Here is a 25,305-nt window from a genome sequence, read left to right as displayed (position 1 = left end):
ACCAGATATTAAATACGACATATTTCGGTCACATAAGCAGTGACCGTCATCAGTAGTAAAACTGATGACTGTACTAATGACGGTCACTGCATATGTGACAGAAATATCTGGCATTTTTGTGAATTTCTATCACTGTTTGTGAAACACTGTCTTTTATAAGGATTTTATTCCTATTTGAACTTTTATTTATCGTCATGAAAAGGCAGTGTGGTCTTCGAAATAATCTAAGAGAGGTTGGAACAACAAAGCGCAAATTGAAGGGTCCTTAGTGATCGACTTCAGTGGTACATGAAATAACTTACTTAATAATATGAAAAAAGGGGATTGAACAATAAAATGATAAATGCTATTTTGATTATCACTGCAGGGAACTAAGGAATAGATTTAGAAGGGTTAGGCTAGGCTAAAGTATAAAGGAAGATGCTCGGTGACTATATGGATTTGAACACAAACACACAAAATTATGTCTATTCACCACATAAAAATACGGGGATAAGAGATTTTGGTAAAATTCTAGTTTAGCTGCTTTTTACTATCTTCGGAAAGAGGTTAGTTAAGGAACATGAAACTTTCAGTAATGAGTCTACAGACTAAAGTATGTCCCGGGAAGGTATTTTGAAGTACCTACCTCCACTCCTTCTACCTCTAGAGGACCCTGATCTTTGATGACCTTAAAAAATTGTGTTATAAAAATGAAACCTCGCAAAATCGATCTTCTGCTTAAATGAAGTATAACAAAACTGTTTTCAGCTTCACAACTTTGCTCAATCTCAATTTATGAGGCTTCAAAGATCTGCAAATACATTTCCTTTATTTATAAAAAAAAAAACCATTGATATGGCTTAAAATTCCAGCCTACTTAAATAACAGGAGTTGTATTCTTAGAACTAAAACCAAAGAAAAAGAAACTGATAACTAAACACTGAGGTAGAATGTTGTTTTGACAAAATTTTATAAAGATACTGGCTATAGGCCAAAAGGCAAATTTCTAAGACTTACGAATCGGAAGAGGGTTAACATAAAAGCTTGGCAATACCTTCCCAGAGTATATCTTTGGCCCTGGATTCATTACTGAAAGTTTCATTCTCCTAACCTAACCCCTTTCCAAGATCGCAAAAAGTAGTTACACAAGAATTTTACAAGGGATTTTTTCTTAGGAGGTCAGGCAACCGAAACGTCTAAAAATGAATATTTACAAATTAAATTCGAGTTTTTTTTTGCCTTTTAGTCATTTCAAGAGTCCTCTAGTGGGTCTTTACCCGCTTGGTGCATCTGCAGTGGGTTATTTACTTTATGAAAGACAGGACATCGGCAAGATCGAGACTATTATTTCATTACCTATTGTCTCGAGACCATCTGACAATATTTCGGGACCAATCGTGTGCCACTAGGCATTTATGCTTGGGGGGGGGGAACACTCATTCATTAAAAGATCCAATTTTTTTTGGGGGGGGGGAATAGCAAAAATGATGGTATGTCAGATTGGATTGCTCCGGGAGTTCATGGATGCGTACTTTCTTTGAACATAAGTATAAGTAGATCTAACTAGTAATTTTCTCATTTTAAATCAATCCAGTCATTTCTCACTCAATTCGCCATTTCTCACCTCAAGCCAATTCTCACTCAAGTCATTCACTGAAACCAGCCATTTCTCACTGAAGTCAGTTCGTAAACGCAAGTAACATTTAAGAGCCGAGCCCCTATCAGAAAACTAAGGCGTCATGCTAAAGAACGGGTACCTTAAAAGGTTCCCCGAGAGTTTTACAATCAGATCAAGTGGTTTCTGGTTTTCAAATGCTCACAACTCACAAGAGGGCATGTGAGTTTTCTCAAAAGTAGGCGACACGGTCTCATTAAATGTCCCAAATTCATTCAGTAGGTGACAAGTCTTAAACACACTTTGGTAAGTATACCCTGTTTTGTCACATGGCTCGAGAGTTGATTTGAAACTTTCAGGATTTTTTTTTTGGGGGGGGGGGGGGGAGAGAACATGGAAGTTAGTGTGTGAGCAAAGAGGCAAACTTTTTTCTCCGGTCTTTACAAAAAAGTATGAGCTAAGTTTTTTTTTTCTTTTTATGTCTTCCGACAGGATCTTTGGTTAGTTACAATAATAAACAAAGAAGTGTGCGTTTACTCAATGTAGCATCAGCATTGCTTTGATTTATATAATAAAACACGATAAACAATACAAACAAACACGTGGCCCTTAAAACAAAACCTAGGGCGAATAAGCAGCTGCCATTACATCTATAATCACAAAATTGCTAAGCTAACAGCACTTCAAAAATATTATAAATGAAAAACAGCATACATAAGGGAACTGTCGTTAAAAAAGTACAATAATCGTATTAACCATTTAGTCCCACGGTTTATGCCTGTTTCTGCGGTTTTATTACAAATTAAGCTGTAAGATGGTCTCTTAATTTTGAAAGTAAAAAAACAATCTTGAGGCTTGGAAATCATAGACAAAAATAGAAATTAACATTCATTTCTCCTCAGAGTAAAAGTAAACTAACATAGCATATTTCTTCTTTCTTTTAAGTTTAGTGGCATTTAAGTTAGGAAATACTGTAATGCACTGCAAAGACAGAGCACAGTTTTCCTTTCCCTCTAGATTAAGATGAGGAATTTGACTATTTCAGCTACAACGGATTTACAGTAGTTAAGCCACACAAGGCCAACACACTGGCAGAAAAATCCCCATTCTACCGTGTTCAAAGCTTCTGTTTTAACACCTCTCAAGGCAATGCGTTATTTTTGGTGATTTCTTTTTATAGATTCATCTCGGGCTAGTCGGGGGGCAAACGCTTCCATTTAATTTCAAACTAGTTAAAGACTGTATACTACTAATTTATACGGCTTGCTCTTTTGCGACAAAGAGCAGGTTCCGTGAGCCATGCTTCCTTGCGGGTCAGGTTTCCTCGCTTGGCTCACTAGTTTGGGTCATTGCTATTCGTGAATGGGCCTTGCACACGAGATCTTTGTTTAGCTCGTGACTTTATTATCGTCCATCATAACGTAATGCCAAGTAATTATCAGAATCTTATATTTTCTAGTGATAGTTCAAGATTTTTACAGTTTACAACAATTTCAATGGTTCAAGATTACTACTACTACTACTAACTAACTGTAGCCCCAAGCCGCCTATGTCCAGCACAGCTATGCACGCCCCTCCACTCGAATCTATTCAGAGCCTCCCGCTTTACACTCTCACAAGAAGTTCCGATTTCCCTTAAATCCTTCCTTGCGACCTTCTCTCAACCCATTCGGAAAAGACCTGCTTTTCGTTTTGCCCTAGATGGTTGGCCCAAAATCATAATCTATGGCAATCTGTCATTCTTCATCCACAGAACGTGTCCTAGCCATCTCAACCTTTCTCTTATTATAGCCATAGAACCAGGATAGAACCATATTTTTCGCACAGCTTACTGTTTGAAATAAGGTCAGTCAGACGGGTAGTCGATAGAGCCAGTAGACAATTCCTCTGGAAAATATCAGACAAACCCTCCTCTGTCTTTCATCGCTGTAGCTTCCAATATTCTAATCTTGGTTTGCAAACTTATCTTCCTATTCTTCCAAACTTTTTTCAACTGTGAGAAAACACCCCGGGCCTTTGCTATTCTACTCTTAACATCCTCAGTACACCCACCTCTTTACTAACAATAATACCTACGTAAGTGAAGCTATACACTTAATCGATCTTCTCCTTATCCAACATCGCCTATTCAACTTCACATTACTTTTTTTCACAATTGAGGAAAACTTCTGTTACAAGTAGTTTACCGAGTTGTCAAGGACTTGCTTACTCATCGCCTATGGATCAGCCGATCTCTAAAATTCTTTTTAACCCAAGGTTTAGACAGGTCTAAAGTATGATAGTCTAGATGTCCTTAATTAGTGACCTGTACAAGTTCTGCAGATTTCAAGAACCTAAAATACTCTCCATTTGTGATTGGACTCATCACGCCACTTACGTGACAAGTTTCATAGAACGAAGGCCCGAACCGGAAGATGCCCGGCTTAGATTAGCAGATCGCATTTTCTTTGAAGAATATAATTGATTCGTGGGAAGCTCAGTGGGCCAAGAAAATCTTCATAGCCCGTTTGCTTCAAGAAATACACAGAAGTAAATGGAGGTCGTCTCTAACATCACATGTTAAACTTAATATGTTAGCTTTAACCGAGTTTACATCCCAATGCTTTGATATTTACAACTAGCCCCCCCCCCCATTAAAAATCGCCGTTTCCACTATAAGAGGGTTTTACCTAAAGTTTGGAAATCTCTGCCTAAAACAACTCTTCCTTGGTCTATAGGACCCTCCCCCCCCAATTCAATCACAGAGAAATACCGTGCCCCTTTTGACTCATGGTCACTCAGGTATCATTTAGGGAATAAAGCTTACAATATGTTAGTGCGAATTTTGACTTTAAATCTAGCAACATGAAAATGAGTCCGATACTTTCTATTTACTAAAAACAAACAACATAAACGCCACATCGCTCTTTACTAAGTGCCTCCAAACGGGGACAGTTGATTGACAGGAGAAAATTAATTTCTACGTGTTGCAGGGGCAATGGTTACACGAACACAAAGCTGTAGGTAAAGCATGATTTAATACTGCCACAAAGGTCTTAATTAGAAAGAAATTGATTATTTGAAACCACAGTTTATATAATTAGCAGTATGATCTTTCCCTATCTCACTCATTATAAAAACCCGGACCGAGGTGCGAGTGCTCCAGAGAACCTATAAACATAAGCGGCATTAGATTTTTTCACGGGTAGACAAAGAATAATCACCTACGGAACAAGTACTGACAAAACCACTTGGGCGGCTCAACCAATAAGTGGACAATAAGTCCACAAATAAGTGGGAAGAGCTTTTTGTTCGCACCGAGAATGAAGAGCCAGAAATCATCTGCGGTAAACTTACTGGATAATTATATAAACTGTGTTTGAAACACACTAAAATTACAAAGAACACAAGGGTTGCTTTTGTTATCGCTAAAATGTTCCTTTAATTACGAAAATATTAATAAACAGATTAAGTTTCTCAACATAAAACTAACAGGCTTAGGAGGGTAGAATAGTTCAGCCGTCCGAAATCACAGTAGGTGCAGATAAAAAATTTGTGGCAGTACAAGGTCAAAGTTACTAGGTTCAATAGAAACAAGTGGCCAAAACTGATTATTATTCCTTGATAAAATTGAAAAGAAGTATCTAGCCTTTCCTCCAAAAGGGCTAATCAATACAGTAGGAGCAGTAATCATGTATGGTGGAAGCAGGTCAAAAGCCATGAAATAGGTATATAATAACGATGAAAATGACACAAATTTGATTTATACGATTTTATATTAGAAATTTATGGCGTAAATTTGCATGATTTTGGACGGCCGACTAGCCTATAACAATGAGGAGCAAAACAAACTTCTTCCTCTAAAAAACTTTTAATGTTGAATTCAAAAATACAATCAGGATTTTCCGTCAATATACTGCTCTGCTCAGCAATTTTTAAAGTTTGATTTTGTGAGATTTTGGTGTTTTCGAAATTTGAATTTAAAGACACTTCAAAAAGCTTTCTGATGCAGCTTTTAATACTGAACACAAAATGTAACCAAAGTCTAGCGCCTGCTGTTTCTGTGTAATATAGCAAAACAAAAAACAGTAAAAATTGTTATGCGAAAAAAAAGAATACAAAAAAAGTAACCAGGATCAAAAAGCTACGTTAAAAAACTTTCATAAACGATTTTTCTTGAACTCACAACAGTCAAATTTTGGGGAAAATGCCAAGAAATTGTGGGTAATGATAAAATGCTGATTGCACTTGCGAATTCCGAATGAAAAGTTGGATATAAAGCAATAATAAGCTTTCTTAAGCAAAAATCTGTGTCTATCAGTGCAATACAACGCAACTTACCTGACTCCCATCTCCATTCAAGATCTGCAGAGAAAAGAAAGATAAATTTTAGCTCTATATTCGGTAAAACCAGAAAAGCCACTGAGTAGAAAATAGAGAAAGAAGTGTTTCTATTGTAGGGAAATGAGAAAGAAGACAGGCGCTTCGCTCACACCAATTTACCCAGGTATCTTTAAGTTTCTAAATTTGTATATATTCCAAAATTTGCCTTTTGACAATAGAACACGAATACCAAGCGATTAATAGAAAGTTAAAAAAAAGGGGATAAACCGGCAAGGCATACAAATCTAAGACTTGCGATGAATTTTTGTTCTCACTTAAAGTTCGCATAAGAAAAAAAAACCTCATGTGAAATTATAAATTCCTAAAACACTCTTCAAAATAAAGAGGACTGCAACTCTATTCAAAAATTAAAAGGGACAGTAGCTCGGAACTCAGAGGGCAAGACCCCTCAAAGGTTGAATAATTAATACAACACATGTAAAAAAAAATCCTCGAAACAAGACAAAAAATGAACCTTAGCTGAAATCTTAGATAAAAAAAAATCATGGGCATCTGTTCATGCTTATGAAAGGACGTCTAAAAAGAATAAATAAGAATGTACGGATTTAATAGATTCTCTCGGCGAAAAACATGTATTAAATAGTCTGGCAAAAACCGGTATTTTCCATAAACAATCGCCAATCTACAGTCATCGCTGAAAAAAAAAAAAAAAAAAAAAAAAAAGGCTTATCGAGAGGTTGAAGATACAGACAAAAAATATATAATACAGCTGTTTAACTGGCTTATCCTGCAATATAAAAGGAAGTCAGGTATTAGGGGTACCTAGAATCAATTCGTGATTATTTAGCCGTGCCCTGGAAGGTGGTGTTACAATATTTAACAAACGATCTATTTATTCAGATGATCGATTGATATTTATTAGAAAATATTTATCAAACAATTATTAGTTGTCAGAAGAAGATATTATGATTATTTCACAAGTTATTTCTATTTCTCTTGGATTTCTTTTGTAAAGATCAAATATTCAGAATAAGCTTGCTTTTAACAAGCAACATTCATGAAAACCGTTTTTGGAAAAAAATGAAGACAGACGAGCACAAGCACCAACATTTGGTAACTTATCAGTTACCAAAATGTCACTTAGTTGACAACTAAATGTCTATTAGCTGACAAAAATGTCACTTTTAACAAGCAGCATTCATGAATACCGTTTTATGAAAAGAATGAAGACAGACGAGCACAAGCAACAAACTTATCAGTTACCAAAATGTCACATCTGTATCATATACAGATTGTCTGTGGTTAAAGAGAGCGGCAACCCCTCTAATGAGTGGAAAAGTGAGTGAAACAATTATTCAGTAATTTACAATTATTCAGTATTCATTTCATATAATTCTTATGTTTTTCTGCATTGTTTTAAGTAAGTTCGGTCAACGTACTACTTCAATTTATGTTGATGCCTAATTTTTCATAGCTACAGGTGAGCTTCAAGCAAGAGCCAAAATTGCAGTTTTTGAGGCACAAATTGGCAGATATTACGTTATTAAAGAAGGGCACTATAGATACAAAAGAAAGAAAAAATCCCGTTTAAACAAGAGTTTTATACGACCATCTCATTGGTTCGAAACGATTCTCTTGTGGAAAAGAAAAAAAAGGAGAAAAAAAACTAACAAAGGTAGTTGTCGTATAACAAGAAAACTGAAATTATTTATTAGTGGAATAGGATGTTAAGAAGTTGATCATAAGTTTCTCCGAGACAGCCAATTCCCTGATATGATCTTTATAGAAATCCAATTAAATGGAGATCCAATTTGCGGAGACTTTCACAGTCCTTTCCACTATTTAGTTAAATTAAGCATACTGTCTTCGCAAATTATTTTGTAGTTAACTCAAAACAGGATAAAATCCGATTTCCGAACAGAGAAATGAAATATATAAAATATAAAAAATTCATAAAATATAAAATCTACTCCACTCCCCCCTTTGTTTCTAAATTTGGCTTACTATGTGTCAATGTTATAATGCTACTTCATGGCCTGGGAATGAAACGTCCAGATAAAAAGTAAAAAGATAAAAAGGTCCAGTCCAGTAAAAATAATAAATACTCGTTTTTACTTTCAAGATTTTTTTTTTTATTTCTAGAGAAACAGATAATAAACAAGGGCTTTCTAATCTCCTTAAAAAACGAGCATTGGTTCGATAACTTCGAACCAACAGGTTCGATAACTTCGATTAGTAACGGTTAAAATATTGCAAGTTTGACCTTGTCAATACTTGAAAGCAATAGACAAGATTCAAAAGCCAACTTCGTTGGTTCTTTTTCTAGCTTATCAACCCCTCCAACCTCGCAAAACATCAGTATTCCAAAATTTCTTTTAAACAATTTATGTGGTTGCCTGAAACATGGATTCGAAAAAGGTGTTCAGCTCACCCGCAGATATAAAATAAAATCAGGGATCGATAAAACTTGAGCGATGTCTCGACAGGTTCTTCGCTCGATCAACCTAAGACTTGTTTAAAGTTGATAACATCAGACTTTAACTTCATATTTTGGCTATTTCAACTTCAAACAAGTCTGAAAATGACAAGACAAAGAACCAATCGGGGCATTGCTGGAGTTTCAACCGACAAGGCATTAAAATAAAATAAAAAGTTTACATAAAAAGTAACGAGCAAATTTTAAACTTGAAACGAGGAGAAATTAGCTGAAACTAATTGAAATGAAGTTTCAGTTTCATCATTTTGATTTCTTTAGTTTTACATTAGACCTTGATTTCCACGTTAAATCAGGAAATCATGGCAGTTCCAAATTAGATATGATGGGCTAATTTCTGCTCTTTGCGAATTTTTAGGCTTTTACTTACTTAGCTTTTGAAACTGCTTGTTAAACTTGTAAGATATATCCAAAAACTTAAAAATCAATTAAAATTAATCCAGATTAGCGGTTCCTGTGCCAACGAAAAGAAAAGGACAACAACATAAGCAACTTTCATGAAAAAGAAGTTTTACATGAAGCATGTAGTTTATTTGAAAAGACATGAAAATAAGTTTTAACCAGTTTCGAACTGAATATAAATCTATCAATTTACAGAGGGTTCACACACACACACACACAAAAAAAAAAAAAAAAAAAAAAAAAAAAAAAAAAAAAAAATGGAGGAGAACCTAATTAGAACTGCAAGCAGAACTGTTCAAATTAAAGTCAGAAGTTGTCATCAATATGTACCCTGTACCCTAGAACACTAACAGTTATGGGTAAAACAAATTACCACCCAGAGTCCTGACCGATATCAGCCAGTCAAGTGAAAAGATCGTCTAATGAGACAAATTTCTTTTTTAGAGATAATTTAGAATGATAGGTCTTATATTGGTTAACTTGATAGTAAAAGTTTATAGCGAAAACCAGTTTCTGGGTGTTTTGAAAAAGTTTCAACGGCACCCGATTGAAATGAAAAGTAGAGCTTTGGAAACGGTATTATTAAAACTTTAAAGTAAAGAATTACTTTCCCACCTTGAACAACAACACAAGTCACTTTTTTACACGGCGTGTCTCCTCTTTTTTCTCCCTTTTTGCCACAGAGGTGATCGTATCGAGCCAGCTGTCGTAAAACATTAGAAGACTAATTCGAAGTTAAATCACAACATATTCACATATGATCTGCATATTTAGTTAGATCACATTTATTTCACACATTTAGATCACATATTTATTTCACATATGATCTGCAGAACATGGAACTGAAGTATAGCCATGTTGCAGAAATAATTTCTCAGAGAAGACTGTCTCTCCATTATAAGCATAGAAAATATTAAGATCGCATTCTAGTTTAATAGTGGACAAATTATAGTTCGATGACTCCATTACCAGCCCCTTGCGAAAGGGAGAAGAGAATCAGTGGACAAAAGAAAATGCAGTTTGCCATGGCGACGTTGAAACTGAAGCCAATGGGAGGTTTCAAAATATGGAAGGAATAGGGACCAAGGCTGCCAAGTCCCTTAGGAGGCCACTTGCTCGTCATCGTGTCTTTTGGAGGGGGTCTCCAGCAGTTTAAACATTTCTCGAGCAAAAGTAAGCATTGTCTAATTTGAAAACTGTGGAAGCGTCAAAACGTCTTTCCCATCGCCTTTGGAAAGTTTTGGTTAAACTTTTCCTTTGCCCGCTGTCTTATTACGTGTTCTATTATTAGCGGCAAGAGTGAAAGGCCACACGCAACGTAAAGCTTTGTGTGGTAAAGTTTGCACTGAAAGTCTAATTGAAAAATTTCTTGGATTCAGAAATGAAACTACTACTACCACTAACAACTCACAGCAGCCTCAAGCCGTCTGAGGCCAACATAGCTACGCAGGCTCCTCCTCCATCCTAATCTATTCTAAGTCTCCCTCTTTACACCTTCCCAGGAAGTTCCAATTTCCTTTAAATCTTTCTTTATGACATCCTCCCACCCCAACCACGGACGACCTGCTTTCTGTTTAGTCCTAGACGGTTGGCCAAAAAGGACACATTCGGCAATCTGTCATCCTTCATACGCAGAACCTGCCCTAGCCATCTCAACATTCCTCTCATTATCGCCCTAAAAAGCGAGATTGAACCACACAATGAAAAGAAATGAAAAAATCAACCACTTTCTGGTATTTGCAGAAGAACTGTTCAAAAATCTACACAAGGCATTTTTAATGAAAAAACTTAATAATACTGCTTGAACTTTGGAACTAAATATTACCTAAAATGGCTAATACACAAAACTCACCATTAGGATAGTGACTGAACTTAATACTTAAAATATGCAATGGGAGGCCTGGAAGAAAGGATAAAGGGAATTCATACCATTGCAATATCTCAAAATGTGTGTCGCTAAACAAGGGTTTTCACAATCAAAAGCCACAAGCAAGTGTTTATAATAAAACAATTTTTAGGCACCCACTCATTAAGTTCAACGGCTTCCTAATCATAGCTAACGCAATGGATAAATCGACCATTGGCAATATCCAATGGCCACTATACATAACCAATAAACCTATCCGTAGACTGAAATACTTGTGACCAGTTGTTTGCTTGAATAATACAGACTTTGATTGTAAAACAAGCTAGTTTGGCTTATAAAACGAAATTTCATAGTCCATATCTACACAGAGTTTGCTGGAGGGGGGCGGCGAAGAACCTTATGGAGGAACCCATCCGGGAATTTAAAGGTCGGCGTGGATGAAGATACTCCAGAGCCACTGATGATGCGTGAGGTATCGAATCGACGTTTCAATAACTAGATTCGTTTTTACAAGCACAGGCAGCAAGCTTGTCGCCCAAACTTCCTGCAGCTGAGTTCGAACCCCACGCTCCGTATTGCTATGCAGTGAATCCATCCACTGTGCTGCCACGACGTTAAAAGCAAGATCGTTGCCACAAATTGGGTTGAACTTCAATTCCCACAGATAGAAGAAGAGCGTCATCACTATTGTATGATGACAACTGAATTTAAAGATCGTAGCCTAAAACAATATTGTTTTCCCAATCAGGTTCCTTTTGGCTATGAGCCTATGTAATATTTTGCTGAAAGTAACCAATTTTCAGTGTGTATTTTACAGCCAGATTTTTGCTTAAAGGAATCAAACCAATTTAAAATAATTGAGGTTTTGATTTGCGCTACGAGTGCCGTTTTTCGGAGCACAAGCACAGGTTGAAAAAAATATGGGCAAAAAGTTTTGAATTATCTCCTCTTGTCTGGTTGTTGGCAACGCCTATCAAAACTTCCATTAAAAAAGTTTCGGTTCCAGTTCAAATATTCTGGTATTTGAATTTTGTTCGATTGGGAGATGGCTACAAGAAAAAGCGTGATAAATTGTTGGGAAATGGATAAGCTGTTTTTTTAGAGCAAAAACTGGGAAATCCTTCCGTTTGAGTTCCACTTTGGCAAAGACACTATTTCATTTGAAATGATGCTAGTTTTTTGAACTGGTGTCCAGGAACGGTACCATCCAAATTAAGCTAAATCCATGTATAAGATTCATTGCTGATTTTGATTTAGCCCACGTTTTAACACAGATTTTGATTTAGTAAAAGAATATCAATATCCGCTGGGTTTTCCTTTTTTTGGGTCATTGAAGGCATTTCGGGTCTCCATACAGTGGGAAACTACAAATAACGAAAGTTGTTTAGAAAGTGAATAAGTCTCCAGGCTCGCAGCCCAGCTATCTGCCTACAATGAATAGATTCACGTGCAGGACCATCGAGAAGAGGGGTTATTCCCCCGCAGCGTTAAGCATCAAAGGAAGCCAGTGCAATATTTTATTTATGAAAAAATTACGTTTAAAAGCTTCACGGTTTTTTATTTGAGGATCGAACCACTTTTATTTCGGACGTTTTTTTTTATTTTTCCCACTGAATATAAAATTGAAAATTAAAAGGAATGCGCTATCAAAGCGTAGATCACAAAATGTTTTTGCGGGTTGGGGCTACAGCGGTGGTTCCCAGCCGATTTTGGGCCATGCCCCACCTATGCATTTCTGAAGTCCTGATGCCCCCTCGTGATATTTAAATTTTGTTATTCAAAAGTATACGTGTATTCACCCAAAAAAGGAGTAAAAAAGTCATTAACTTGGTACCTTTTTTGCTCTTTAAATGCATGTGAAGGTGACGTCAGCCACATGAAAAAATGTTTTCATTTTCCAGAATTAAGGCTCTAAAGTACAATCAGCCGAAGGTTGTACGTCCTGCCTATGACCCACCCGAAATATTGCCATGACCCACGTTGCGAATCACGGGGCTAGAGGGACGCTGCACCTTTCGGGTTAACTGCTATAGAGTAGGCAATGATAAAACCCGTTTTTGACGTGATAACCGCTATAGAGTAGGCAATGATAGCATGGATTTCATTGCGTATACGATATTAAACTGTGTTTTTTTGGGGATTTAGGGGGGGGGATATGTACCTAGGTTAGGTTAGCTTACGTATTTAATATTTGCTATACTTTAACCCCCCCCCCCTTAATGTACAAATATACAGCCCAAATTTGTTTATAAACAATTATATATTCATCCAATTTTTATATTTAATTAGCGGTAACCAAAATTGACTTTTTAGAAAGGCCCGCATAATGCAAGAGTAACGACTCTTCTAATTCGTTTGCAATACTACACAATTTTCAAAATAAAATAAATAAAACGAAAAAAGTAGTTTTTTTTTGGGGGGGGGATGGACACACAAATAAATTAATCCTCAGGCTAAACATCGACTGTGGGCGGCCCAGTAAGCTTACAATGATTGAAAAGTTTCACCTCTGTGGACTCCAAAATAACAAGGGAAAAACAAACCTGTTTTCCATCCCTAAACCAGGATATGTTTGGCAATGGATCCCCGATTGCTTCGCATGAAAATTCAACACTGTCGCCAAAAATAACAGATTGACTCGTTGGGAACTCCTTGATACGTGCTGGAACTAAAGAAGAATAGATTAATCGGGGTGTTCTTTCCCTTCACTACAAAAACTTTTAACCAGTACTGGATTCAAACACCAAGGACCTTTGTGCATAAAACAAACTGAGTGTCTAAGTCCGTGCAATAGAAAATTTGTTTGTCTCGGAATTGAGGCAATTTAAACAATGATTATAGATGTAAATAGACCCTCCTGTGATACCTTGTCATTTCATAACTGTTTTTAAAAATTTACCCATGCTGTTTGTTGATAAACTTCCTCAGGTTCCCCAAATTTTTAAACCAGATATGTGTTCAGGCATACGTAAAAAAGTAAGTAAGTAAGTATGACTGCACTAGATCCTTAAGGTTTAAACCGGCGATGCTTATCTCTGTTTCGTGGCTCTTCACCCAAGAAGATTTAAAACTGAGTCGACTTTGGCTGAGCTTACAAAAGTCACGCCACCAATCTCGTCTCAAACGAAAATAACCGGCTATGCCAGGGATCAAACCCGTGCCCCTCAGACAAAGGATTTGTTCCTGCATACATACCTGTCTCTCGCAAACCTTTCCATCGATTTTCACAGGACACATCAAAATTTATCAAGTCAAAATTGAACAAAAAATGACAATAAAGATTACAGTTATATTTCAGCTTCATTACCCATTACGCAAGTACTCAATAGTAGGCTACTTACTTAATTTAAAGGTAAACTCCGTTCCTTTTTCATAGCATATTTCGAGACACCAGGCCCTTTTCCCTTTACCCAGTTTAACCGCTAGGTTTTCTGTAACTATTGAGCGTTCGGTTTATACATATAGCTATAACAGAATGACCCTCGCGGGAATACTGTCTCCGAGACAGTCAAAGATTGATGGGGTAGACGTCAGCAAAAAAAGGCTATTTTCAAGTGTTCTTTGCTCTGGGATTATTACTTTAAGTAATTAGAAATAGCTGTATTAATACGTGTCTATCCTGTCACCCTAACAAACGGTGGCACAACAAGAGGCCGTTTTTCAGAAGGAGGTAAGGTGATTGAGGCAAAAGTTTTATAGAACAGAGGCACTAAGCCACACTAGACACCCCTACCAGTTTTAAACTAGACGTTCTGAAGTGGCGTCAAGTGGGGTTAGGGGTCCTGGAAAAAAAATTAGGACACAAAAATATGAAACGAACAATACAGTAGTTTTTACAGGAGTATGAACATATATTAATAAAATATATTTTGCTAATCCTTTTAATTTGTTAAACTATATGGTGACAATTTATCCAACAAAAGTCATTAAATTACCCGTCTACACGTTGCGGAGAAAATTCATGCAAAACTCGAATTTGAAAGACGCCTTTTATATAAAGCTGGGAAACTGAATCTAGTTTGTTACGGCTGAAAAATAATTCCAATCTCAAGTGAATTAGAAAACTAGAATTGAGATGGTGGAAACACAGGTGTTCTATATTCTGATACTGAAATCTTTATGCTTGACGAAGTGAGAATTTCTAGAATCTAAAAATCCTGTCACTTGAATAAGCTTCGAAAGTTGTTCCCGAGAAGAAATTTTCCTCTAAAGAACAAGGAAGCAACAAAGGGATATCTCCAGATCGCATTTGGAGAGTCAGAAATTTGAAAAACTGAAAAAGGGAAGACAAGCTTTATCGTCCAAAATTAGAATATACTAAGTAAGCAAAATCTTGAACTCCAGTAAACTAGAAAATTATAAACCTGATGGTAGAATTCCACGTTTTGTATTGTTTGATGCTATAAATCCATATACTTGACGAAAGGTTAACGCTTAATTTTAAAGGTTGCTTCAAAGGACTTTAAAAGAGCTTGAAAAACAACAACAAAGAAATAGGGAAAAAATCTTCACCAGGGCATACATACAGACAAGAATCCCACTGATCAGGGCCGTAAATCTTGTCAAAACTCAGATAAACATGCATAATTCAAGCATCGACAGAAACGGGTCAGTTGTCTTCAGTATATCTTTACCTATATGGTACTGCATGGCTCATTTTTCAGTTTTCACCGCCATTTTCACTTGATTTGCGAAAATCGGCTTCAGCTTTACCCCTCGCCCCCAGGATTTTGACAAAGATACACCATTGCCATTAGCTCTAGAGAAATGTGAGACTAAGACACACTTTTCGTTTTCTGAACCCCATCCCATCCTCTCTCAAATAAAGTCCTTTGATATTCTTGCCATGGCTCTGGCATGCGTGCATCGATGTCCAGGGTGCGTAGTTTTACTAAGGAATTCATGGAGAGAAGCAATAACAAAGCGAAGACGAACCCGGTCACTCGAAATAAGATCAACTAGAAAAATAGGATTGAGATGGAGAAAACACAGGTGTTTCTTTTCTCTGATTGCTGCGGTTCTTAATCCTCGACTAGGTGTGAACATCTAAAAGGAGATATGAATCCAAGGAATGTCAGGGAAATCAGAAACGGAGAAAAAACTGATAGAGAAAAATAATTCTATTGTGGTTCAAAATAATAAAAAAATTAAGTGCGAAATGCAAGCTTTTGAGAAGTCAAGTATATTATAAAACTATACCTGAGATAGTGAAAAATACGTTTTCGATTTTCTGTTACTGTAAGTATTTTTGCTTGAGAAAGTGGGACTACTCACAATCCGAGAATTTTGTCACCTACAAGAACCTGTTTAACTGAAAAAAGGTTCAATTCTTTTCAGCGGGGAATAACAATGAAAACTATTTATAGAAATGATTAAGAGACTCGCGAACTCAGAAAAAAACAACTGTGAAGCCAAGGCTGTACCCAGAGGGGGGGGGGGGTTAGGGGGGTTTGAACTCCCCCCTCCCCGAAATGTTTGTCTGGATCGTAAAAACGTAACAAAAATGGATTTAAACAAATTATGTATGCGTTTTTTGAGTTTTTTTGTCAACCCCCCCCCCCCCCGAAATTTCTTTTTGAGTAAAACCTCCTCCGAAAAAAATCCTGGGCACGGCCTTGTGTGAAGCTCGAACTGATAAAATAGGTTGTGGAATTACGCTATGCACTGTATAAGCTAATAGATTGCTTCAAATTAAAAAAAAAAACAATGGTTCTGCAAGTTATCGATATCAGAGCTGTCAATAAGAATTTAACAATATCCCAAGATTCACCAGCTAAAAATCCTTAGATTTGAACAGAAACTCAATATATAAATAATAACAGTGTTTTCATACTTAATATTTTTTTAGGGTTAATACTTTTCCCATGATTCCAGTATCGGTTCTAAAATCTTCAGACCTTGGAAAAACCCAAAAACTAGCTCTGATAAAAATTGTTACAAGTTTGACATTAATGAAATTGACAGAGAGAAGCCTTTGAAGCTCTGTTCCAGAAGCCTTTGATCCCCTTCGTTCACAACAGTATTGCAGGAACGACACATATATGTTGCTTCTCAAAATGTGAAGTCTAACACAATCTATAATGCTATTATAAAATTGCAACATTTACGAACTAAGGCTACATTCCTTTGCCTAGAAACGCTACTGAATTAGTTTGCCTTAATTGTCCCTGCAAATAATTGCAAAAACAATTCCCTATTACCAAATGATTGCTGCCTTAAAACCTCACTAGTAATTGCAAAACAACACCATTGCGTCATACTACTATTTATAATCACAGCATACCCATTTGCATGAATAAAGGCCGAACAAAAACGCAGAGTCAGCGCCAGAGTCAAGTCAGAGTCAAGTCGCTCGTCCCTGAGGCTGAATAAGCTTTACGATTCTTGCCTACAACTCGCTCTTTGTGATAAAAAAGGAATCCTCAAGCAATGAAGCTTAGAAACCAGCTAAAACCTGGGCTGCATGTATCCTAGTCCCAATTTTTAAGGGAATGTGGAAACTTTAGCAAGGACGATAGATGCCATAGAAGCAGTGAACGCCTCTGGAAGTTGACCCGCTCTGTTCCCCCGTCCAAAATAACTAGTCCAAGAAGTTTGAAGTAGGTCAAAGACGGGAAAAGCACCTCTAAAAATCATCAATCACTTGTTCCACTGGCCCAAGAAACTTATCCCATAAATTGCAAGCTGATCATAAAAAATTGGTCACTTTACTGCTCAAACGTTGGTGATGGGAGGTGGTTTTCGAGCGATCAAGCGCCTATTTCGTGTTTACTATAATGCATATAGAAAAGTCTTGTATGTTCCTTTAAAAACAGGGCACGACATGCCTGCTTTTTTGCTAAATAGATGGCATCAAGAGGCGGAGGGATGTTTAAGGGGCTATTGACCCACTCTATGTCTCGAAAAATGTTGAATGAATTTTCCATTTAAACAAGTTGCCACATGCCTACCTTTCCACTTAAAAGTTGAAGATGGGAAGGAGGAGTAAGGATGTAGATGAGGCAATTTTTCGACTTACTTCCTCCAATCATACCAGATTAAAATTCTTTGCTTGATTCCGCTTTGAACAAGATGCAATACGTCTATCATTCTACTAAATAGTAATGCAGTGGCTATGGGCCCACTTTGTGTCTCTCCATACGTACAGATCAAAAATCCGAGGAACAAAATGCATAGAATCAGTGTTTCTAATATTGTAAATTTCTCCTATTTTATCCATTTGATCCGCTAAAGAATTATCGCAAAATTTTTAATTGAAGGTTTTAGATCATTGATACTAATCTGCTGACTGCCAACCTTGATAGGCACAACCATGACCGGTCAATGCGGGAAGAGGTAATTAGTCTAGACATATTCAAGGAAAGAAATTCATAAGAAAATATTAATTTATAATGTTAATTAATTTATTGTATATTTATACAATATCTCATAATAGGTGAAACAGTGACTTGAGAGTGAAAATATGGTTAAATATGTATTCTTCGGGTTAAGGACGAGTCCCCCCCCCCACTGGTTAAACATACGCCAGCTCTTATTGGTGTTGAATATCTAGAAGTTTTCCCCTCTCTGTATTTTCTTTGCATTTATTACTCCACAATGGAATTTTTATTCTAGTATATTGAATGACTGGCGGTATTAAGAAAGGGGATATTAAAAATTGAACTTCCACCATCTTTTAAATAGAACTTGTGTCAGGGAATGAAAAACAATTTCGTTTTGGTTGAATTGTTACAAAGGAAGTCCGCTCTTTCTTTGAAAGACTATTTTCTTTGTGTTTCCTTCCGGGCAAAATCGGCAGCCATTCTTTCATAACGGAAATCAGAAACAAGTTCCAGCCTCAAACTAAAAATGAAATTACTAGATTTCTTTAGTATCTATCTGCATGTCAGTAGGCAGCATGATGAATAAATCATTCGATTTTCAAAGTGCACAAATCAGAAGAAATAGAGGTACACACAGGTCCACCTTGCAGAGGCGTGGTTTGAACGAGCAGAAAATTTAATTTTAGCCCACAAATTTTTCTAGCATAAGGGAGGAGTTCCATGTACCTAGCCTAGGAGGACCATTCATCAGCTGTGTGCAAGTGACATTTTAAAATACATCCATTGCTGGATACGATATAACGATTTTTATTGTCTACAGCACTTCAAACACTTCTGACAGTGAATTCTACACATCTTAAAAACTGGAATGTATTTAACTAACCCGTTCCGTTACCGATTTGACCATGTCGACTAGAAAATAAAAAAAAGGAAATACAATTAAAAAAATACAACCAGAGTCCGGAAATACTCCCACTGAAAATTTAACAATATCCCAAGAATCGCTTGCGAAAAATCATAAAATTAAAAAATTAACTCAAGGTATTAAATAATGCAATGCATATACATAGTATACTTTTCGGGGTACTAATATCCCAAGATATTGGGAAAAACCCAACAAGTGGTAGCCTTGTTTGACACCAGAACTTAAAATACAAAAAAACTGCTTTGATCAGATAAGGTTCTAAAACCCGTACAAAGGGAAAGGATATCCCCCTTCCAACAATGAATCGATAACCTAAGCACCATACCCCAACGACAGTGCAACCCTCCCTTTAATGTTTGAATTATTTGAGTTTCTTACCTTCCGTGTATTTACACCTTCCAACAAAATTATGACAGACAATTCCAGAACCTCCCTCCATTTTTTTTTTTTTAGTAAATCTCTTGAAATGGGTAAACAATTTTTTAACTGTATCTTTTCTGGTGGACGACTCCGCTCCCTCTTCCTCAAGGAATCAAATGATTCTGCCATAAATTGTCAAGTTTGTTCAATTAAATGTAGCCTATAAATATAACTTCAAATAGGGATAAATCCTTTTAATAGACAGCGATAATTCACCAAAAAAATACTAGATATTTCGGTCACATGTCACATGGAAACGCAGTGAGGTCTTCGAAAATACCTAAATGCAAGACTACCTAAATGTATGAAGGGGTGAGATTCTTTATCCATGTAGGGTGTGTATTGTCATAGCTGCCGCTATGATGTATTGCATTATTCATTTCCTGGATTGAAAATGGGCTGGTTATATACTCGGATCCTGGGCGAGGTTGGTAACTTGGGTTCATAGGAATTGGGGACATTTTGCTACAATTATTTGATGTTAACTTATTAACAAAAAGAGTGGCAAATAGCTTAGCTTTTTCATTATCATTGTCATAATGTGTATTATTATGTATAAGCTCATGCAGGAGGGAATTGTGGGGAAGTCTGATTCCCACAGATGTGGCTTATGACTTTATGTATAATTGGCTCATGTGTTTCTCTGGAGAGATTATTTGCAAAATTATTCCAGTAGTTATATTTGGGATTAAGTATGGTCCTTTTTAGATTAGATTATGCTTGTATTTTTTTTTAAATATGTAGTAGGTAATGTTTTTTTTAAGAATGTTCTCCTAGCTGCCTTTTTTGTTCTGCATTTATTTTGGCACTCATTTGTCCACCATGCTTTGAAAATGTGTTTAGGCAAGGTTTTCCTGGGTGTGGTCATGGGGATAGCATGATTAGCTGTATTTATTAGTAAAGATGCCAAAACTTCAGCTTGTGTGTCAACTGTTCCGTTTGAAATGCATGAATTTTGGGTGAAACTTGTATTTCATAATTTAGCTTATTTTGGAACATAGGCCAATTTGCTTTAGTGTTGATATATTTGGAGGTATGTGATAGGGTTTCAGCAGGTTCGTTTAGGGAGAAAACTATGGCAAAGTGGTTAGTACATAGACTATCAATTTTATTTATATAAATTTTATTAAAAATATTTAAACACACAATTTGTAGGTCAATTGTAGAGAAACTGCCACTTTTGGGGTTGAAATATGTATTCAGGTTTGGAGGGGTAGCAACACCTAATTCAGTATTATTTGAAGTCATATGCTCAATGAACTTACCAGCTTTGTTTGCTGGTTTATTCCCCCACAAAAGGCTGTGGGCATTAAAGTCTCCACAAGTAATGATATTTTTCAATATATTAGAATTATTTATATAGCTGAAGAAATCCATGGCATCTGTAGTTTGGCCAGTAGAGTTATAAAAGCTTAATATGTATGTTTTTGCGTTGTTCAGCCAAACACTGATACTAATTGAATCAACATCATTTACAAAATCTGGAAAGTTGATGCCACAGAATTTTATATTATTTTTAACTATTAAAGCTACTTCACCTCCTTTTCTCTCTTGTGACCTATCCTTGTTAAGGATAGTGTATCCAAGAGACTTAATCTGATGGTTTTGGATTAAATAAGTTTCCTGGAGGCAAGCAACATTGATGGAATTATTATTCATAAAAGAGATTACTTCATTTAACTTATTTTATGTGAGTGATCTTACGTTCCACTGGAGTATTGATATGTGTTGTGTTGTTGATTTATTTTTTCATATGACTGTGTATCAATGATCAGTTAATGGTAAAGCAAGATCTTTTTTTGCTTGAATGAGCATATGATCAGGGATGCAGATTTTTGCCGATTCTGCAATGATTTTTGTTTTCTGTAGTTGATGTATATTCATGGCCTGAACTGCATTAGAGTTTAGAATGAATAAGCATATATTTGGGGATTGCATGTTTAGTTGTGCATCCTGTTTGTCAGCTAAGGGATTAATTCCTGGTAGTGTTTCTGGTTTATTTCTTCTTGGGAGAGGGTGACAGGCCGACCTCATCTCACTAGACAAGGAGGCTTGTTGGCTTGGTGATTCATTCTGATAGAGATGTGAGCTAGGGCGCTTAAAGGATGGTGTTTTGTAAGGGGTACTTGATGCATTGGGAGTGTTTGACTTGGGAGTTTTATTTTATTTCATTATGGGTTTTATTTGGTGTGGTTGGGCAGAATTTGCTTCCATAGCTGCAAAAGGGAATGGAATGGCCTTCTCTGTTGCTACTTGGAGTGGTAGTGCTCTTTTATTATATGCAGGACATAGTGATTTATTGGTAGATAATGTGGGCCTTTACAATTGATATATGTAGGCTGATTGTTGTTGCTAGTTGTCAACTCTTTACGATGGGAGCCTTTACAATTACTACATGCTGGGAGAATTTAATTGTATTTGTTTTTTGTGTGTCCCAGTTTGAGACACTTCTGACACTGGATAGGCTTTGGCTTGTATTCCTTGTGCGGTTTAATTTGCCCAAATAGGAATAACTTTTCTGGGATATTAATTTTTTCCTTCAGTGTAAATAAGAAAGAAAATAAGAAAGATCTACTTGTTTTTAATCCATTAGAGTTGGGTTTACCCAGTTGAGTGACATCTTCTACAGGGATTGTATTACCAGCCCTATCTGAGAGCCTTCTTTTAACTCCTGAATTGGTATTTCTAGGGGAACATTATATACTACTATTTTTGTTGGGGATTGTTTTGTGTTCCATTGAGATGGATTAATTGGGCTGTTCAGAAGGGATTTTAGATTTAATATTTTATCTGCTGATTTCTGATCTTGGACAGCTATTAGCACGGATCCATCATGGTGAATGTTAAGAGAAAACATTGATTTTAACATTTTGAAAATTGCAACCCTTATTGTAGAAATCTTTGTTATTTCAAAGGGGGTGTTAGGAGAAATTTTGAGGTAAATTCCTAAGTTTTGGGAAGGAGAATCTCGGACTGGGGGAGGGGAAATACTTTTGATTGGGGACGTTTTTTTCCTTTTCTTAAAGCTCCTAGAAAGGACCTCTTGAAACCCATTATCATCAATTGTAACATTAGCTCCAACACTGATCATTGTCCTATTCTCAGAATTTGAGCTTTCATGTGAGCTTTGTGATAGAGAGCTTGACCAGCCAAGATAGGGCATAAATGGATCAAATTCATTAGTATTTGGGGTAGGATCCGAAGGGACTTTTTTTTAGGGGGAGTTCTTTCCATTGCCTATTGGAATATGCCTTAAGCTAAGCGAGAAGGGATAGTGCTATGATACCAGACTCTCTGCACTCTACTGTGGGGAAAACTTCACCATCCACAAAAGAAACACCACATTATGGTCCTGAGGAGGATTTTGAGCACGATTGGTTCGGTACAACTACTGATAAATCGAGACAATAATTCACAAGAAATTTATTTGAAAATTTCTTAAAGTGTTGGTGGTGTGTTCGTCAACGTACCCTCCCTCTGATGAGTAATCTTGACCGGTGTCACCGTTTGTCAAGGCAGTACGGCAGACACACAGAAACTTGGCGTGCTCAAGTGACATACAAGAGATGACAATTTGCAATGAATACTAAGTAATTTGAGCCTAAGTTGCAATTCAGTTAGTACTGGTATTCTGAGAGAGGTCATCCCTAAAAACCAGGATATTGGTCCCTTTTGAAGGAAACTCATAAGACATAACGCTGGAAAAAAAATATAAGCAGAAATATAGCTGGCTAGTGGCATATCAGGCTCTGTATTTTCAGCGGCTTAACGTTATGTAGAATTTCATAAAAAAGAGTAAGTTACTAAATTCGAAACCTCTCAGAAACAAGAAATAAGTTGCTTAGAAATAATTTAGGCTTAAATGCTAAAAAAGACGTGTTTTAGCATGGTGTACTAGACAACTTCATTAAAAGGTTCATTATCACAAGTTCTGGTTCTTTAAAAATATGCCGTTTATGCTCGGGATAGAAATTTACGCTACTAGCTCTTAATTGATAACTTGATTCATAATACTTGTATGTTATATAACTTGTTCAGTACTGTGCTTTATCTTAATTTTAATAAAGTCAAATCTACAACCCTCCCCTATGATTTTCACGTTGGCAACTATGTTTAACCGCGCCCTTTGTTAGTTTGGTATTTTAGACGTGTCTTCGCGATTCAACAAAAAAGGAAATGTTGATGTCGGCGTTTAACAGCAATGTTCGTATCACCGTTAACCAACAGAAAATAAATACCAATAATTATTGGCAAATTTCTTCAACAAAAACAAACTTTGTTAAATAAAATTGTCAGTGGATTTTGACTTATAGATTTGAAAGAAATCTAAGCAAGAATAATATTTTAATTTCTCAGTTAATGACAGTGAATTCCTAATAGCATATTCCTTAACAATTGTAGACTGATTTTTTTTTTATTTAGAGTGTTTTACACGCTTGTTACATTAATATAGATATCATAAGGGTATACTCATTTTACACTTCAATTTGCAAAATAGTCTAATTCCGCCACCCTCTCTCCCACCAAAAAAAATACAGACGAACTAAAGAAAAAATAAGAGAAGTAACAAAAATCTATTTTAATTTCAGAGAATCCCAGATCCATGGCTCCCCCTCCACCTGCGTATGCATCTGGTCAGAAGAATCGGTCCACGAAAAATTCGAGCTAAAAAAACGCACTGTTTTATGGAATTCCCTATCAAAAAAAAAAAAAAAAAAAAAAAAAAAAAAAAAAAAAAAAAAAAAAAAACCCTACTACTATCACGGTTGTTTTCACCTTTGTACATCCCTGTGACAGTTCGAGGTTATAACTGGTCTGGATTCTTTGTTAATGATTGAAGCGTCAACTCTGACTAAATAAATAAGAGTTTCAAATAGGGATAGGACCTTTTATTAGACAGTTAAACAAGTATATACAAAAGCTCAGAATATTTCGATGACACAATCAGTCATCATCATCAGCAGAGTTACTAAAGCGTTAAAATTGAAACAAACTATATTTATACTGAACAAAACCTAAACTCTGTTCAGAACAGCTCAAAAAACCTAAAGATAGAGACAATCTTTTAAACGTTACACAAAAACAAAAGCCTTCCAGTCCACTTCTCTTCTCCCAACTCTTCTTTTCTTTTCCAAGTCTTCCCCTTCTCCTAAACTCTATTCGGACTTCCCTGTTCGGAACAGCTCAAAAACCCAAAGATAGAGATAATCTTTTATACTTCACGCAAAAACAAAAGCCTTCCAGTCCCGTTCCAAAGAAGCACCCACACTTTTAATTGCTGCTTAAATAAACTCACCTTCAACATGAAATTGCCATTGTCGAGCTTTACTTCCTTCTTCCCCTTCAAACGAGCATTCGTACAATCCTTCATCAGCTTTGCTAATACTTGAGAAAGATAGACTCTGGTCAGGAGATATGCTTAATCTGGATTCATTATTTGATATACGGATACCGTTTTTAGACCATTGGGTGTATATACTTTCGGCAGGCACGTCGCAAGATAGTTGGAAACGACTGCCATGTACAGCGCTGATACTAAGTGGCTTAGCGTCAGTTAAGCCGGAATGTTTAAGAGAAGTTCCAGTTACAGAACCTAAAACCCAAATAAATATATATCATTAATAGTAATTATTCTGAAAACTATTATTCGTGTCCATTGAGACTATGTGGTCAGTGTTTTATTAATTCCAACTTGTTTGAAATTATGATTCTTAAACAAACCTTTTTTTTTATTTTTGCATAAGACTAATTATCGAATAGAGTTTCTCACTGTATGCTGGCGCTCACAATACTCACTTGGCACCAATCCAGAGCAAAATCTGAAGAGTTGCCTGTTGAACCACTACACACCAGCTACTACCTTTACATGATAGATCTGATATGGCATCAACAGAACTTGTCAGCCAGCACATCCACTCACCTTTGCTGAAAAAGGTTTCCCTCTAATTGGCTTAT

The 25,305-nt window shown here is 36.3% G+C and overlaps 1 protein-coding gene across 1 annotated transcript in view; it reads right to left on the bottom strand.

The window, feature by feature from the left end:
- Window positions 1-25,305, bottom strand: part of LOC148939457 (muscle, skeletal receptor tyrosine protein kinase-like) — a 160,590-nt gene that overhangs the window by 95,617 nt on the left and 39,668 nt on the right. Inside the window, exons 3-5 of the mRNA XM_089106883.1 lie at window positions 24,647-24,943; window positions 13,227-13,351; window positions 5,918-5,941 (exon numbers count right to left, since the gene is read on the bottom strand). Coding sequence (XP_088963009.1) covers window positions 5,918-5,941; window positions 13,227-13,351; window positions 24,647-24,943 — 446 coding nt within the window. The remainder of the gene's footprint in view (window positions 1-5,917; window positions 5,942-13,226; window positions 13,352-24,646; window positions 24,944-25,305) is intronic.

The sequence above is a fragment of the Artemia sp. Qi Xiang Cuo genome, chromosome 21, assembly GCF_049724085.1.
Source record: "Artemia sp. Qi Xiang Cuo chromosome 21, ASM4972408v1, whole genome shotgun sequence".
In the NCBI taxonomy this organism is placed as follows: Eukaryota; Metazoa; Arthropoda; class Branchiopoda; order Anostraca; family Artemiidae; genus Artemia; species Artemia sp. Qi Xiang Cuo.
The sequence above is the reverse complement of the archived record's forward strand: the minus strand, read 5'-3'. Positions and strand labels throughout refer to the sequence as shown.